At 35.5% G+C, this 16572-nt stretch overlaps 1 protein-coding gene across 1 annotated transcript in view; it reads right to left on the bottom strand.

Annotated features, from left to right (window-relative positions):
* Nucleotides 1-16572, bottom strand: part of corin (corin, serine peptidase) — a 49302-nt gene that overhangs the window by 12457 nt on the left and 20273 nt on the right. Inside the window, exons 4-9 of the mRNA XM_022677478.2 lie at nucleotides 11922-12132; nucleotides 9615-9793; nucleotides 9044-9157; nucleotides 8268-8375; nucleotides 6030-6140; nucleotides 3109-3231 (exon numbers count right to left, since the gene is read on the bottom strand). Coding sequence (XP_022533199.2) covers nucleotides 3109-3231; nucleotides 6030-6140; nucleotides 8268-8375; nucleotides 9044-9157; nucleotides 9615-9793; nucleotides 11922-12132 — 846 coding nt within the window. The remainder of the gene's footprint in view (nucleotides 1-3108; nucleotides 3232-6029; nucleotides 6141-8267; nucleotides 8376-9043; nucleotides 9158-9614; nucleotides 9794-11921; nucleotides 12133-16572) is intronic.

Raw genomic sequence — 16572 nt, 5'->3', positions numbered from 1 at the left:
CTGCTTTCCCCGAGCCGGGGACGGTCTACCAGCGTTCATTATATATATATATCAGCTTTCATTATATATATATATATATCAGCTTTCATTATATATATATATATATATATATATATATATATATCAGCTTTTATTATATATATATATCAGAGTTCATTATATATATATATCAGAGTTCATTATATATATATATCACTTTCATTATATATATATCACTTTCATTATATAAATATATTAGAGTTTATTATATATATTTCAGAGTTTATTCTATATATATCAGAGTTCATTATATATATATATATATATCAGCTTTCATTATATATATATCAGAGTTTATTATATATATATATATCAGAGTTCATTATATATATATATATATATATATATATATATATATATATATCTCAGAGTTTATTATATATATATCACTTTCATTATATATATATCAGCTTTCATTATATATATATATATATATATATATATATATATATATATATCAGAGTTTATTATATATATATATATATATATCAGAGTTCATTATATATATATATATATATATATATATATATATATCAGCTTTCATTATATATATATCAGAGTTCATTATATATATATCAGTGTTATTCTTACTTCCTTTTCCTGATGATTTAATTTCCTGTTCCTATTTTTCCCCCCAAGCTAGCTGCTGTTGTTAAAAAAACTTATGGAGTGTTATTTGTAACAATATCATATAAATAAATGAATAAAGAAATAATTGCTTAAAATGTTAAATAAATATTTAAAATGAGATTTAATTAATTAAAAAATAATTAATAATTAGTTTCCCAAAACCCTATATTTTCCCTATATATATACGGAAAAAAATAATTAATAATTAGTTTCCCAAATCCCTATGTTTCCCTATATATATATATATATATATATATATATATATATATATATATATATATATATATATATATATATATATATATATACAGAAAAAAATAATTAATAATTAATTTCCCAAATCCCTATATTTCCCTATATATGTATACGAAAACAATAATTAATAATTAGTTTCCCAAATCCCTATATTTCCCTATATATATACGGAAAAAATTATTAATAATTAGTTTCCCAAATCCCTATGTTTCCCTATATATATATATATATATATACAGAAAAAAATAATTAATAATTAATTTCCCAAATCCCTATATTTCCCTATATATGTATACGGAAAAAATAATTAATAATTAGTTTCTCAAATCCCTATATTTCCCTATATATATATATATATATATATATATATATATATATATATATATATATATATATATATACGGAAAAAATATTTAATAATTAGTTTCCCAAATCCCTAATTAATAATTATTTTTTAATTAATTAAATCTCATTTTACATATTTATTTAACATTTTAAGCAATTATTTCTTTATTCATTTATTTATATGATATTGTTACAAATAACACTCCATAAGTTTTTTTAACAACAGCAGCTAGCTTGGGGGAAAAATAGGAACAGGAAATTAAATCATCAGGAAAAGGAAGTAAGGATAACACTGATATATATATAATGAACTCTGATATATATATAATGAAAGCTGATATATATATATATATATATAATGAACTCTGATATATATATAATACACTCTGATATATATATATATAATGAAATCTGATATATATATAATAAACTCTGATATATATATAATGAAAGTGATATATATATAATGAAAGTGATATATATATATATAATTAAAGCGATATATATATAATGAACTCTGATATATATATATATAATAAAAGCTGATATATATATATATATATATATATATATATATATATATATATATATATATATATATATATATATATATATATATAATGAAAGCTGATATATATATATATATAATGAAAGCTGATATATATATATATAATGAACGCTGGTAGACCGTCCCCGGCTCGGGGAAAGCAGCTCGCGGGCCGGAGCTTTTTTGCCACCTTCGCCCCCTGACACTTTAAAGCCAGTCCGAGGCCGGTCGCGCCGCACCTCCGTGGAGAGAATGCGCCGCGCTGCCTGCCGGTGGTCGGCCTCCCCTGCGCGAGGAGCTGCGGCCGGCTGAACCACAACGCCACCTTCAGTCTCTCAGGCTGACTGTGCGGATCACCCGTTTACCTCTTAAAGGGTCTTAACAGCTTTCATTATATATATATCAGCTTTTATTATATATATATCAGCTTTCATTATATATATATATCAGAGTTCATTATATATATCGCTTTCATTTTATATATATATCACTTTCATTATATATATATATCACTTTCATTATATATATATCACTTTCATTATATATATATATATATATCACTTTCATTATATATATATCAGAGTTCATTATATATATCGCTTTTATTATATATATATCAGTGTTCATTATATATATATCACTTTCATTATATATAAATCGCTTTCATTATATATATATATATATATATATATCACTTTCATTATATATGTATCGGCTTTCATTATATATATATCGCTTTCATTATATATATATCGGCTTTCATTATATATATATATCAGAGTTCATTATATATATATCGGCTTTTATTATATATATATCGGCTTTCATTACATATATATCGCTTTCATTATATATATATCGGCTTTCATTATATATATATATATCAGAGTTCATTATATATATATCGGCTTTCATTATATATATATCGCTTTCATTATATATATATCGGCTTTCATTATATATATATATATCAGAGTTCATTATATATATCAGAGTTCACTATATATATATCGGCTTTTATTATATATATATCGGCTTTCATTATATATATATCGCTTTCAGTATATATATATCGGCTTTCATTATATATATATATCGGCTTTCATTATATATATATATATCAGAGTTTATTATATATATATCGACTTTCATTACATATATATATATATCAGCTTTTATTATATATTTCCTGTTTGGCTTGCCATATTTGTGTGTGTGAGTGTGTGTGTGTGTGTGTATATATATATATATATATATGTGTGTGTGTTTGTGTGTGTGAGTGTGTAACTCACTCAGTTGCTTTGTGCAGTTTTCTTCGTCGCTGCCATCCTTGCAGTCATCCTCACCATCACAGTGAAAGGCACTGGGAATACACTGTCCATTCTTACACTCCAACAAGCCCTGTGCTTTACATGCTAAACACACACACACACACACACACACACACAGAGTATATAGTAACAGGGTGAGTTAGGGCTGCATGATTTTAAACTGTGATTACTTTTAATCAATTAAACTCTAAACCTGTATTAGTGGCTAACATATCTATCAAACATAGTTGTAAACTTCTTTCCAAATAAAATATTCCCAGGGTATTCAAATTCTATTAATCTTTATTTTCTCTCTCTGTAAACCACATGTATCAAAGTGTCACAGCTTTTATTTATTATTGGACAGAACTAAATGATTAGACCTAAACATTAAGACAATGTCACGCCGGTTACGACTCATTCTGCGCCTCCTGTCATTCCCGCTGAGCATGGGACGGACTATAAGCCCAAAGACTATGATCCCCAGCACTCTCTATGGACTACAAACGCATCATTGTGCTGTGTCTTCACTAGGGTTGCAGCGGTAACCGGTTTCACGGTATACCGTGGTATTAAAATGCACGGTTATCATACCGTGTGTGTTTGCTTATTACCGGTAAAACGCAAGCCAGCGGAGAAATAAATAACGAAAACTGAAAGTGAAACTTAACTAACCTATCTATAAGCGCTGTTTTCACTTCCGCAGTTGTACAGCGGAGGGTGTTGTGCCGATTCTGTCCGCGAAGCGGGAGTCGGATTGAGCAGGGAGTCTGATTCGGCATAACAGCGGCAGCGCGGCAGCACCTCGCGGCCCGCGGTGTTAGTTGTAAGCGCTCGCGCTGGCCGCAAAATACGACAGAAAACACTGAGAAACTGCAGAATTATGTATTGGACTAAAATGAGCACGAGGAGATAAAAGATAACCTTTACCTGTGAGTAGCTCACATCAGAACAAGCAAATCTCTCTCTCTGTCTCTCTGTCTCTCTCTCTCTCTCTCTCTCTGTCTCTCTCTCGCACGTGAACTTCTCCGCACTGTGTTTAGCTGTTCTTAAAAATCATTTTAATTAAATAATAGTTATATGCTTCTATGTTAGTGTTAATTAACATAATTCTGATCATATTTCGCTCATTCAAACAGCCTGAAAACATACTTGTAATCTTGTAATCAACAAGCTTGTAATTAATGTGGCCGTAAAGTCACAGCTAAAGGAGGAAATACATCAAACCTGTTCTCCATCTCCGAGAACACCACCCTGCTGTGCAGCGCAAAGTATGTGTTTAGTTTATAATTTTAATCTGAACCTAAATAAAACCTCTTTGTAGTCGTGCACAACCCATGCGGTAAGCGCCCGCAAAAGCGCTGAGTTATCCGAAATTTGGGCACGCAGGTACAGGCGTGAAGTGCGTGCTACGATGGATTCACGTGTCCGTGTAAAGGTCCTGGCCGGACTGGATGTGAAAGACGCCATTCATTTACATGCGTTCATTTTCAAATTCTGACGTGCCTGTTTTTCATATGTTGAAGGTTTTAAGGTGTGAAAGCCTTAAAATAGAAATATCTAATGTGAGGATCATGTCAGATATAAATCCCCTCTTTCTGCAGTATCTGGTTATATACCAACTTTTTTTTATATATATATACACTCTTAATGCCCTTAAGAGTAGTGGAAAAACATGGTTCCCTTCACCTGATGGTGTAGTTTCTACAATAAATAGTTAATTGAACAACAAACCTTTGTTGTAATTTTTTTAAGGGTCAGTTTAATAATATATGTAACAAACTGTGATACCGTGATAACCGTGATACCGCGGTATTTTCCGAGACGGTTATCATACCGTGAAAATCTCATACCGTTGCAACCCTAGTCTTCACACACACACGCAGGCTATTTGCTCATTCAAATTGCAGCTCCTGCAATTAAAAATTGCATTCATTTAAATTGAGATTTCAATTAAAAAACTATAAATCATTTAGCCCTAGGGTGAGTCACCCTCTACTGAGGAGTTACTAACAGTAACATAAGTATGCCATGCTCAGTACTGACCAGAATGTAATGGTGTTCCCCAAGGATGTCCAATGAAAGTCCCTTATAGAGGGTTGTGAGATTTGTAATTACTAAAAATGAAATTATACACTCAGGGCATTATGTGAGAAAAAACATATATCATCTAACCTGTATTTTTCCAAGTTTTTCAGATATTTAGTTTTTCAGACACTATTTACCATAATCAGAATTCATATACATTTCATAAGGCAAATATAAGTTTTCTGGTGGGTGGTGGATTTGAATAGCAGGTAGGGGTTGTGCTATTTTGTACTGCAAACTTTAATACCAGATTTATTTTTGCTACAATAAAAACCCTTGCAATGATATCACAATATTCTTAAAAGCATATTTTGTATTTGTTTTGTCATTTACTGCACTAACTTTTAATTTTTGTTTGCAGTTTACATATAAGCACTAAATATACTGTAAGCTCTTTAGTTCTGTGGCAGATGTTTGTGATTACTTTATTTTTGTTACATTTTACATTTTGTTAAACTACAATGGTTTTATACAAAAAGTATTTTTTTTTACAAAATAAAACAATCTTAGTAAGCTATAATGTTTAATTTTTTTGTTTCTAAATGTATAAAACTGTAATATGTATAATAAATAAAACATTTATATTTATTTTGTTGCAGTAGTCTACTCTTGAAATTTATTTAAAGCACCTTAAAATTTTGTGATATTACTTTAGTGTCATATCGCCCAGTCCTAATAGTAAGTCAAATACAACACCAAATTATGCAACACAAAAATGGCAAAATTCCATTTTAGTAAACCATTATTACTGTTATTATTATAATAATTATTATTCTGTTATTATTCTAAATATTATTATGTTATTTTTAACTTACAGCAGTTCAGCTCATCAGTCTTGTCCAGACAGTCATGATCTCCATCACAAAGCCATTCTTTGGGAATACAGCGCCCCTCTCCACACCGGTGCTCCTTGGCCAGGTCACACTCTACCAAAAAGTCAAAGGTCATGTATAAGTAACCAGTAATATAGTTTATAGAGAGATTTACACTAGTGGTGTTGTTGATAGTAAGTGTGACACCAGTAGTATTATGTATATGGGGGAATTGCACCAGTAGTCTTGTTTTTATGTTTATGTTTGTTATGGCAGTAGTATTGATTATAGAGCATGTTACACCAGAAGTATTGGTTATAGATTGTGTTATACCCAGTGTTAATTTTGACAGCAAATTTTTATTTGGTTTTAGTCATAGTCTTGTGACAAAAACGGCATTTAAAGAGTGTAAATGTAAATGTTTTTACATCAGTTCCCTTGAATTATTAACTAGACACTTGTATGACATAAAACATTTATTAACCAATTGTGTAATATTATTAATCTTTGAATGTGAAACAAATTTATATGTATATATGATTTAAAGTAGATTATTATTGTAGGTATGTGACTGTAAATATTTTAAATTTAAATTTTTACTTAGATGCATGGAATGAAAAACCCTTAATTAAAGCATCTGAATGGTTAAATATGTTAAACAGAGCTATAGACGTAAAAACACAGCTTTTAAAGGAGCTAGTTTTATCTCCAGCACTAACCCAGCACACCTACTGTAGCTACATTCTATAAATGGGATCAAAACCACACATTCACACACTGTCCTGTAGAGATACTGTCAGGGTGTATATAAAGACTTCGTGAGTTAAAGTGAGAAACTTATGAGAAAGTGCTGCAAGGAACTTACAGTCTTTTGGGTAATAGATTCACTTATTTTGTTAGTATATGTTTGCTAAGCTACATATTTTTTACCTTTCTGACCTGTTTTAACACTAGCTATAGGTTTTCTCAATGTGGAATTAAACAGATGATCTTATCTTAATGAGTAAGTTAATCTGTATCAGTAACATTAACTTTACAGAACAGCAGTGGAGTCTTTTATTACAAATAACATTAGCATTAAAATGGTGATCTTTTAATGGAGATCCGAGTGACTCTTGTCTGCAGAAGCCTGAAAGATTTGTGGTGTTTTTACCGAAGATGGTGTCGCACCACACGTTTTTTTACACGTTGTCTTGTTTTCCACGACATCAAAGGAGAAATATATGGTCTCTTCTCTTTCTCCCGGCAGGCACTGTCCAGTTAACTCAAATCGAGCCCCATAAGTAACGACAGTTCACAGACGATACAGTCTTCCAGGGTTTGTACCTGACCGAACTACCGAAAAAGACAGGTACTGATTGGATGACTGTCCCGCCTCTCCATCTACGCTAGAGTAATAGTGATTGAATCTCTTCCTAACTGGTCTCTACCAAAACTAAATCAGTTCTGATTGGATATCGTCCCTGCCAAACACTTCCATCTCGTTTTTTTTTCGGTGAAGAAAATGTTAGTTAATTTTGTCTCGTTATTTAATGCTGTTTTTATTTAGTTGTCTAGCAACGCATACCCCTTCAGCACATCGCTGACAAGGGGTTACACAGCCATGGCCCCGCCCCATAGTAAAAATCATGAATCTGATTGGTTAGATTGTCCTATGACTTTGCTAACAGACTCATTACCACCACGCCCTTCTCAAAATCAGGAGAAGAGGCACACAGTCACACGGGGGAAGAAGCCATTTTAAAAAGCTTTGATTGGTTAGAACCGCTGTCAGTCAGATAAGAGTCCCATAGCAACTGAAAAACGAATTGAATTAGTTGCTGTTTTTTATTTTAGTTAATTAATAAAATATATGCTTATAGTTTACATTAACTATAATATATATTTCATTATTAAATATTATGATTTACATGCACCTATTGTCCCCCCTTCTTTTAAGGGTTAGAAGGGCCTCACTGCACACCACTGGCAGTAGTATTGGTTATAGATCGTATTATAACAGTAGTATATAGAGTGTATTACGGCAGTACTATTGGTTACAGAGTGTGTTAAAGCTGCCCTCGGGCCTGTAGTTTCTGCATGTGCCCAAAATAACTTTTTGATCGCTCTGGTTTCCCCCATCAGCCCATAGTAAGCTCCCTGTAATGCTGGGATCAATTTCAAACCTACATACATAACAACTGAACACTCGCGCGTGTGTGTGTGTGTGTGTGTTTGTGTGTGTGTGAGAGGGGGGCTCACGGCAGTTGTGCTCATCACTGAGATCCCCACAGTCATCGTAGCCGTCACACAGCAGAGAAGTGTTCACACACCGTCCAGTTCCACAGCTAAACTCCCCATCACCACAGTCTGCAAGAGAGAGAGAGATATCAACAAAATGCAATTAAATATTACATAAAAATAAAAACAAAGTGTTAGATTACAAAAGTGTGTTTATTTGTTCGTGTGTATCTGTGTTAATGCTTGTATGGTAGATTTGTGTGTCTACAGCTTTGTTAAAATGTCAGTGACACAAAAAAGAACAAAAGAGAATAAGCAATGTTTGACAGTGAAATGTGTGTGTGTGTGTTTGTGTGTGTGTGCTTGTGTATGTTGACTCATTTGTATGTGAATCCATTAGCATGTGGAGGCAACGTCTCTACGGGCAACCATTTAAATCTGTAACAATGAGTAATGTGTTTTTAATGTATAAGCATAACTCATAACACACTCATAAACACACACAGACACTGTCATACACACAATCACACAATTACACATAATTAAGCTTCAGTCCCTGAATTTAACATAACGAGTAGTGGTGTTATATTTAATGTATTTATTGCTAACATTACTGTATGTTATTTTCTTTATTAGCACAAACATACATTACAACTAATTTTATTAGCATTAAATATGGATAATTTGATTTGAATGTTTATTTACCTGTGATTCACTCACACCTTTCTTGATACCTAAAAAAATGTGCGTATGTGTGTGTGTGTGTGCCTGAGTTTGAGTGTGTGTGTGTGTCTTACTGCAGTCTGCCTCATCGCTCCAGTCGTCACAGTCATTGAATCCATTACACACCAGTTTCCGGGGGACACAGATTCCCGTGGCACACAGGAAGCTGTCTGTGCCCCCACATACAGCTGGTGAAAAAAATCAAACAAAGACAATTAAAAAACAAACAAATAAACAACAACTAAAACCCATGTCTAAATACAAAAATATTGAATTCTATTAATACAGAATTATGTGAGATTCCATTTGCTCCTGGAGCATAATTCACTTCATCAATCCTCCTCATGCTGTATACGTGCATTTCTAGACAAGCTGAAAGATACAGAAGCTGCAGTGAGCAGCTCTGAAGGGAGCAAAGAATGTGGTCTGATATTTGGATAGCATTTTATAGAAACACACAAGTATAGTTATGCAGCTTTACACATTCCTGGATAAGGGTTTTGTGCAGCTGCACCAGAGTTACATAGTTCAGTGGCTGCATCCAGGTTTGGAATGTGAATGGCAGAGATATAATTTTCCCTATCACAGTTAGTGGAGAAACAACATGATTCTCTGTGTGTGTGTGTGGCTGGATGTGATGCTCACAGGGCTTCCCCTTGGCGTGGCGGGGTGTGTAGCAGGCGGGATGTGACTGTGTCGAGCTGATGTTGGTGAACTGGGAGCAGCGCAGGAACTCAGGCCAGGAGGCGTTAAACATCTGTAGCACCGGTTCACAGCCTTCTCTCGCTGCTTCACAGAATGATTGACATGGCAGCAGGAAACGACTAAAGACAAAGCAAAAATGCAGGTATGTTCATATTAACTTTTCATTTCACACTGGAAAAAAACTAAATATTATTTCAGAAAGTAAAACAAAAAAAGTATTGGTAACACTTTACTTGGATGGTCCATTTTATGGCCTTGTTGATGCTCAACTTACATTCAACTAACACTGAATTGAATGTCCATTAAATTTAACTTAACCCTATGTTGAATGTAAATGATTCGAAACAGAACCTTACCGAATACCTAACCCTAACTTTAACCCTTAATCAACCATAAAATCGAACCCTAGACCTAACCCTTAACCTAAGCTTAAAATCTAACTCTAAACCCAGTCCTAAAATGTTAAGATTAAAGTTTGGGTTAGAGTTGAATGTAGGGTTATATTCAATAGAGAATCCTTTACTTTCACCTTTTAGTTAATTTGCATTTAATAGACATCAAATGGACCATCCACGTAAAGTGTTACCAAATTATTTTAAAAAAGGGTACCGTGTTTGACTAAAGCAGCAGCCATTCAGATGAGGAAAAATGATCTAATAAATGTGGTTTATTAGGCTGTGGTTGGTGTGGTCCAGTGCCAGTGCACTCCATGCCAGTGAACTACCACATCATGTGGGAGACTGGGGTTCAGTTCCCAAATATGGGTGTATATGCTGTGTTACACTAATAAGAGTCCTTGGGCAAGACTCCTAACACTACATTGGCTCACTCCTGTAATAGGAATAACCTTGTAAGTTGCTCTGAATAAGAGTGTCAGCTAAATGCTACAAACGTAAAAGTAAATTGCATTTGCGCCTGCAACTATCCCTGCAAAGCAAAATATATTTATTCCAAAAAATTATTCTAGATTCTAGATGATTGTCGTAAAGCTTGTAAAAGTTATGCAGTTGCTAAGCAGTAGCTACAAATATTCAACAATGTTCCAAAGTGGTTGCTATAGTATTGTAAAACAACTGCAATGGGGGCAAATCTAGGTGGTGTTATTTTTTTTGTCCCAGACGGAGTGCTTTGAGGTGGATCCCCCAGTGTGGCCACAGTATTGCTAGGTGGTTGTTATAGGGATGTTATGTGGTTACTACTGTGTTTAAGGTGTTGTAAAGCTACTAGGTGGTAAAAAATGTGTTTTAGGTGGTTTAAATGAATTTGCTAAATGGGTGCCATTGTATTGTTAAGTGGTTGCTAGGTGGTTCCTTTAGTGTAGCAGGTGCTTGCATGGATTTTGCAGGGTGGGTACTAGAGTGTTGATATGGTATTGCTAAGGTAAATGCTGTGATGTTTTTAATATTCGCCCTAATGAGAGATTGTAGGTCCACGTCAGTATACAGCTCTGGAAAATATAAGACAGCACCTAAAAATGATGTTTTTCTTTGATTTTACCAAATTAAAAAACTCTGGAATATAATCAAGAGGAAGATAGACGATCACAAGCCATCAAACCAAGCTGATTGATTTTTTGCAACAGGAGGGGCATAAAGTTATCCAAAAGCAGTGAGTAAGACTGGTGGAGGAGAACATGCCAAGATGAATTAGAACTGTGATTAAAAACCAGGGTTATTCCACCAAATATTGATTTCTGAACTCTTAAAACTTTATAAATATGAACTAATGTCTTTGCGATACTTGAGATCGGAAAGCTCTGCATCTTTTTTGTTATTTTAGCCATTTATTATTTTCTGCAAATAAATTATCTAAATGACAATATTTTTATTTGGAATTTGGGAGAAATATTGTCTGTAGTTTATAGAATAAAACAACAATGTTAATTTTATTTAAACATAAACCTATAAATAACAAAATCAGAAAAACAAATTTAGAAACTGAAGTGGTCTCTTCATTTTTTCCAGAGCTGTATATCACAATACCTACACTTTATTGTTATAAATATTTATTCACCCTAATGATCGAATGTTTCTTCACTTCAGTGTACATCACAATCGACACCACAGACATTAGTGGGCGGGGCCTGGAGAGGGTTATTGAACGAAGGACTGTGAGAGGAGCTGAGGGGGATGGGGGGCACTTAGACTTTATGGGCTTCTTCAAATGTCCTCCACACATACTCAGTCAAACTGAATTTGAGGACTGTCTCACACACACACACACACACACACACACATTCACAGGTACCTGCTGTCCCCCTGTTGAATACACTGGGGCAGTGCTATAGAGCAGCCGAACAGCATGATGTGTCTGTAGCAGCTCAGTCTGCTCAGGTAACTGAAGAACTTCAGGAACATCTCCAACTCTGTCCCCTTCACCACTGTCGCCCCCGGCAACACCCCGCTCTGATTGTACGGCAACATGTGACACTGGCTCTCCATGATATCAAAGCAGGTGCCTGAGGAACACACACACACACACACACACACATACAGCTCCTATAAAATGGAGGTTCTTAAGCGTTTTCACTGTGTGAATCCTTTTTAGGGTTTAAAATGTTTCATGACCGTACACCCACCAAGAGATGACCACACATTTCACCACACAGACTTAAAAAAATGTCAGTACTGCTTTAAAAAAAAATAAAAAATAAGCAAACCTTGGTTTTGCAGACCCATGACACTAATAAATGAATCTGAATCAAAGAATGATGATTCGAGTAGAACCATGAATAAATCAGTTTGATTCAGTGTAAAATCTGAATCTGGGGTACTGTTTTAGTCCATGGGAGTTGTGAGAGTGATAGCAACTATCCCTAGAACACTAACATTAAAATTAGTAACACCATCACTAACGTTGGGTATACACTGTATGACAAGTTTTGGAATCGTTCTTCAATTTTACAACATACATGACATAAAATAAAAAAGTTACCATGGATGACCCTAAAAAAAAGCAGGAAAATATAGTAAAATCAGGTAATTTTTAACAGGTAATGTCCTAACAAAAAAATAATAATGTTGGTGGGAACTTGGTCTTTGGTCCACCCATTCCTGGGAAATGTGAGCGTCTGTTTTAAACACACAAACACTCACATTAGGTAAATTACACTCTTGAAAAAAACATAGATGGAAGAGAGGGAAGCAACCATAACATTATTGACATCAGTGAGCCTCCTGAAGCTCCCTAAAGTCCTATGCAACTCAGACAGCAGCAACACAATAAAAATCATATGAACAAAATGTGTGGTTGAAATTTACTCTGCATTAGCGTTCCAGGGTTACACGCTCTTAATCGCCACCCCTCCCTCGACCCCCTATGCAGTGACTCAAAAGAACCACTTTAGGGGTTGCAACCCCATGGTTAAGAACCCCAGGTACAACAATGAAAAGGACAAAACTCAAAAATCAACATTTAATCCTACAAAGAGTTCTTCAGTAATCTTTAATAGACTGCTTTGGTGCTGTCTATAACTGTATAACTGACCACCACTATTATGGTGCTTTATTTGCCAGCTTCTTTTTCAAATTTCCTTTTCACCTTGAACAGTGCAGCCTTGGAGTTTTAAATAGAACTAAAGGCAGAGTAATATCTTTAGACTTCCCCACACTCTGTTTATACACTCACTGAAAAAATAAATGATGCTTCCAGATTGCTGCAAAGAGGATACTTTTGGGTATAGCAGATCTTGCTGAGAGATTGTTGACTGCTAGATATGCCCCTACACTTTACTCATAGACATTTTGCCAAGTTGACAGACTCCACCCTACAGGGTGACGACAAGCACAGTTTAAAAAATTTCAACTAGGGCACCGAGTGGTCCAGTAGTCTAAACCACTGCCACTATGAGCACAAGGTTGCTGGTTCGAACCCCAACTCATGCAGCTGCCGGCACTCAGCGGAAGCAAAATTGTCCCTGCTCCCTCCAGGTGAGTTGATGGCGCTCTTTCCCCACATCACTCCTAGGGTGATGTCCATAGCACAGTCACTGATGCGTCGCTGCTCTGTTCTCTGAGCGTGCTGGCTACTCGGCAATGCTGCAGCAGCTCAAAAAGAAGCGATGGCTGGCTTTACTAGTGATTACTAGTGATAGGGGGAGTCCTAGTGAGTGGGTTGGGTAATTGGCCGTGCTAAATTGGGGAGAAAATGGGAAAATTTTGAACTAAAATTATATAAAATAAATAAATAAAAAATTCAACTTCCTGCAAATAGATTATGGTGCCATTCTATACCAATTGGCCAAAGAAATTCTTCAGACCAATCACAGACATGGGGGTCCGAGGTTCGCAGAGACAAGCGCAGGGCAACACAAGCGACATGTTGCCTACTTCTGTGAACACAGGGTGAGAAGGGCGCAACTTTGGACTGAGAGAAGCAGAATAGTTGTAGCTGTAAGCCAGCGACTGTAGACTTCATTTGCAGTAATGTTGTTAACGAGAAACCTGGACTTCTATGGACCAGAATCGTATAATCTTTAGCAATAAATCCAGTTTCTGATTCAATGACGGTTGGTTTCAAGCATGGAGGCCTAGTGATACATGCTTCAATTTTGCCTTTGCATTGCAGCTTAATACTGTCTCAACCTCTGGTGTGATGATGATCTTGGGAGCCATCACGTATGATACTTGGTCACCACAAGTAGTGACACAAAGGACACTCAGCAAATAGTGAGGAACATCCTGTAGCCACGTGTGTTTTGTTTCTCATGGCGGGACTTCTAAATGGCATTTTTTAAAATGACAGTGCAAACCCACACAAAGCAAGGGTTTCCCAGGAAATTCTTCACCAGGTTGCAACACTTCCCTGGCCTGTCCAGTTGCCAGATTTATTGCTAATTGAGCATTTATGGGACCAGCTGGGGCCCCAGGATGCCAAACGGAAAAGGTATGCCATCATGCCCAACTGTTTCTCATCTTGAATTCAGACTAGATTCAGTGGAATAGGGTACTGAAGACTTATTTGAACTGTTTTCCCCAATAAACTTATAATTCTTTCTCTCTAATATTGTAATCACTTAAATATGTTATCAATACATTCACACAAAAAAACGTTTTATTTCATTTTAACAACTCTTCTTGGCACGTTATATTTTTGTTTTGTCTGAGTGGAGTTAAGCAGAGTCACCATCTACAGGGTGTATATAGCTCTTTCCTCTCTTTACCTCCCTCTATTGTTCTCTCTTCTCTGTGGGCAGTTAATGAGCCCATTAAAACCCTTCTGCCTTTATTCTCACTCCTGCTGTGTCTATGTGTGTGTGTGTGTGTGTGTGTATTTGGCAACCAAATAAGTAAAAAGACAGAATCATTTGCATAGAACTTATTTCATGTCTTAATGTAGTGTTTACTATAATGTTAGGATTAAATTTTTTACAGCAGCTGTTGAAGGCCCACACTCTAGCTAACCAATTTAGCCTTTGCATTAGCTTGTTCTGCCTTTCTCTGTGTAATTTGTTAGACTAGCACTACTAAGGTATATGTATGAGTAGATCTGCACTGCTAAGGTAGTCAGCTTGATAAAACTGTGACTAGAACAGCACCACTGAAATACATAAACGATTAGCATAGAGCATCTGAGGTAAATGTATTGCATTTTGCTGGGATTTAAAAATGCTAAATAGTTGTCTTGTAATTACTTTAGCATAAAATGCATTTAGAGATCAAATCCTGTTCATGTAGTTTGCCGGAGCTGCAGGAGCCCTGAAAGAGCACAATTTTCTCCTCTTTCCCCTTATCACTCCAAAGGGTGATGTCCGCAGCACGAGGCGTCTATGAACTGATGTATCAGAACCGAGTCCTCTGAGCGCTGGTTACTTGGCACTGCTGGTTACTCGGCAACTTCTAGTGATAGGGGGAGTCCTAATGAGTGGGTTGAGTAATTGGCCATGTAAATTGGGGAGAAAATGGGGAAAATTTTGAAAATGAATAAATAAATAAATAAATGCTTGAAGGCGTAATCTATTCAGTCTGTTCGGTCTTCAGCCTTTGGCTGAATGTTTATTTATGTCCAGTTTCAATCAAAGAGCCTAATTTTGGTGCATCCCTACCTACTATATGCTTATATCAACATTATTGCATATAGACATTTATATAAGCTTACACACAATAACTTAAACACAATATATATATGGGATATATTTATAACTTGATGTCCTTCCACTGTGTCTGTATGCTCTGATGCATGTCTTTGATCGTAATTGAGATTCTAGTGCTCAGGACAAAGTCAGTGCTGTGTGTGTGTGTGTGTGTGTGACTGTAAATGATTAATCATTATGGTGTTTGGATGGGCAGACAGGAACGAATGGCGAATGCACTGTATTCTCCCCTTGGAGGTCAGTGCTGGGACACACACACACACACACACACACGCTCACACACACACATCCACAGATCAGGATTCCAGTCACCGTCCAGACTGTACCCTCACTAAGGACAAAAACACACTTTCTCTCTGTCCTCTCTGTCTCGTCTATAACACACACACACACACAAATACGGAACAGACAATGTCCTTTGCGCTCGCTGGAAGAATAAATGTATTCACAAAAACAAACGCCACCAGATTTACAGCTACTAGAGGACAAGAGAGGTACAGAGAGAGGTAGAGAGAGAAAGAGAGAGAGAGAGAGAGAGAGAGAGAGAGAGAGAGAGAGAGAGAGAGGGACAGTAAGAAAGATGGAGAGAGAGAGATTGCAGTCATGATGAAGCAAAATATACTCAATCAGCCAGGGCACATTTGGGATCTGCAGTTCAATACAGACAAAATTCAGGCTGCTACTGGGTTCAGCTCTGCTCTGTACTTCAGCCGAAGTTATAGGAAATACAAAGTGTAAAAAACATATAATAAAGTCTATTTCAGATCAAATTAAAGGGGAAGTCCACCAATGTTTGAAAATGTTCTG

Source organism: Astyanax mexicanus, chromosome 13 (genome assembly GCF_023375975.1).
Source record: "Astyanax mexicanus isolate ESR-SI-001 chromosome 13, AstMex3_surface, whole genome shotgun sequence".
NCBI lineage: Eukaryota > Metazoa > Chordata > Actinopteri > Characiformes > Acestrorhamphidae > Astyanax > Astyanax mexicanus.
The sequence above is the reverse complement of the archived record's forward strand: the minus strand, read 5'-3'. Positions and strand labels throughout refer to the sequence as shown.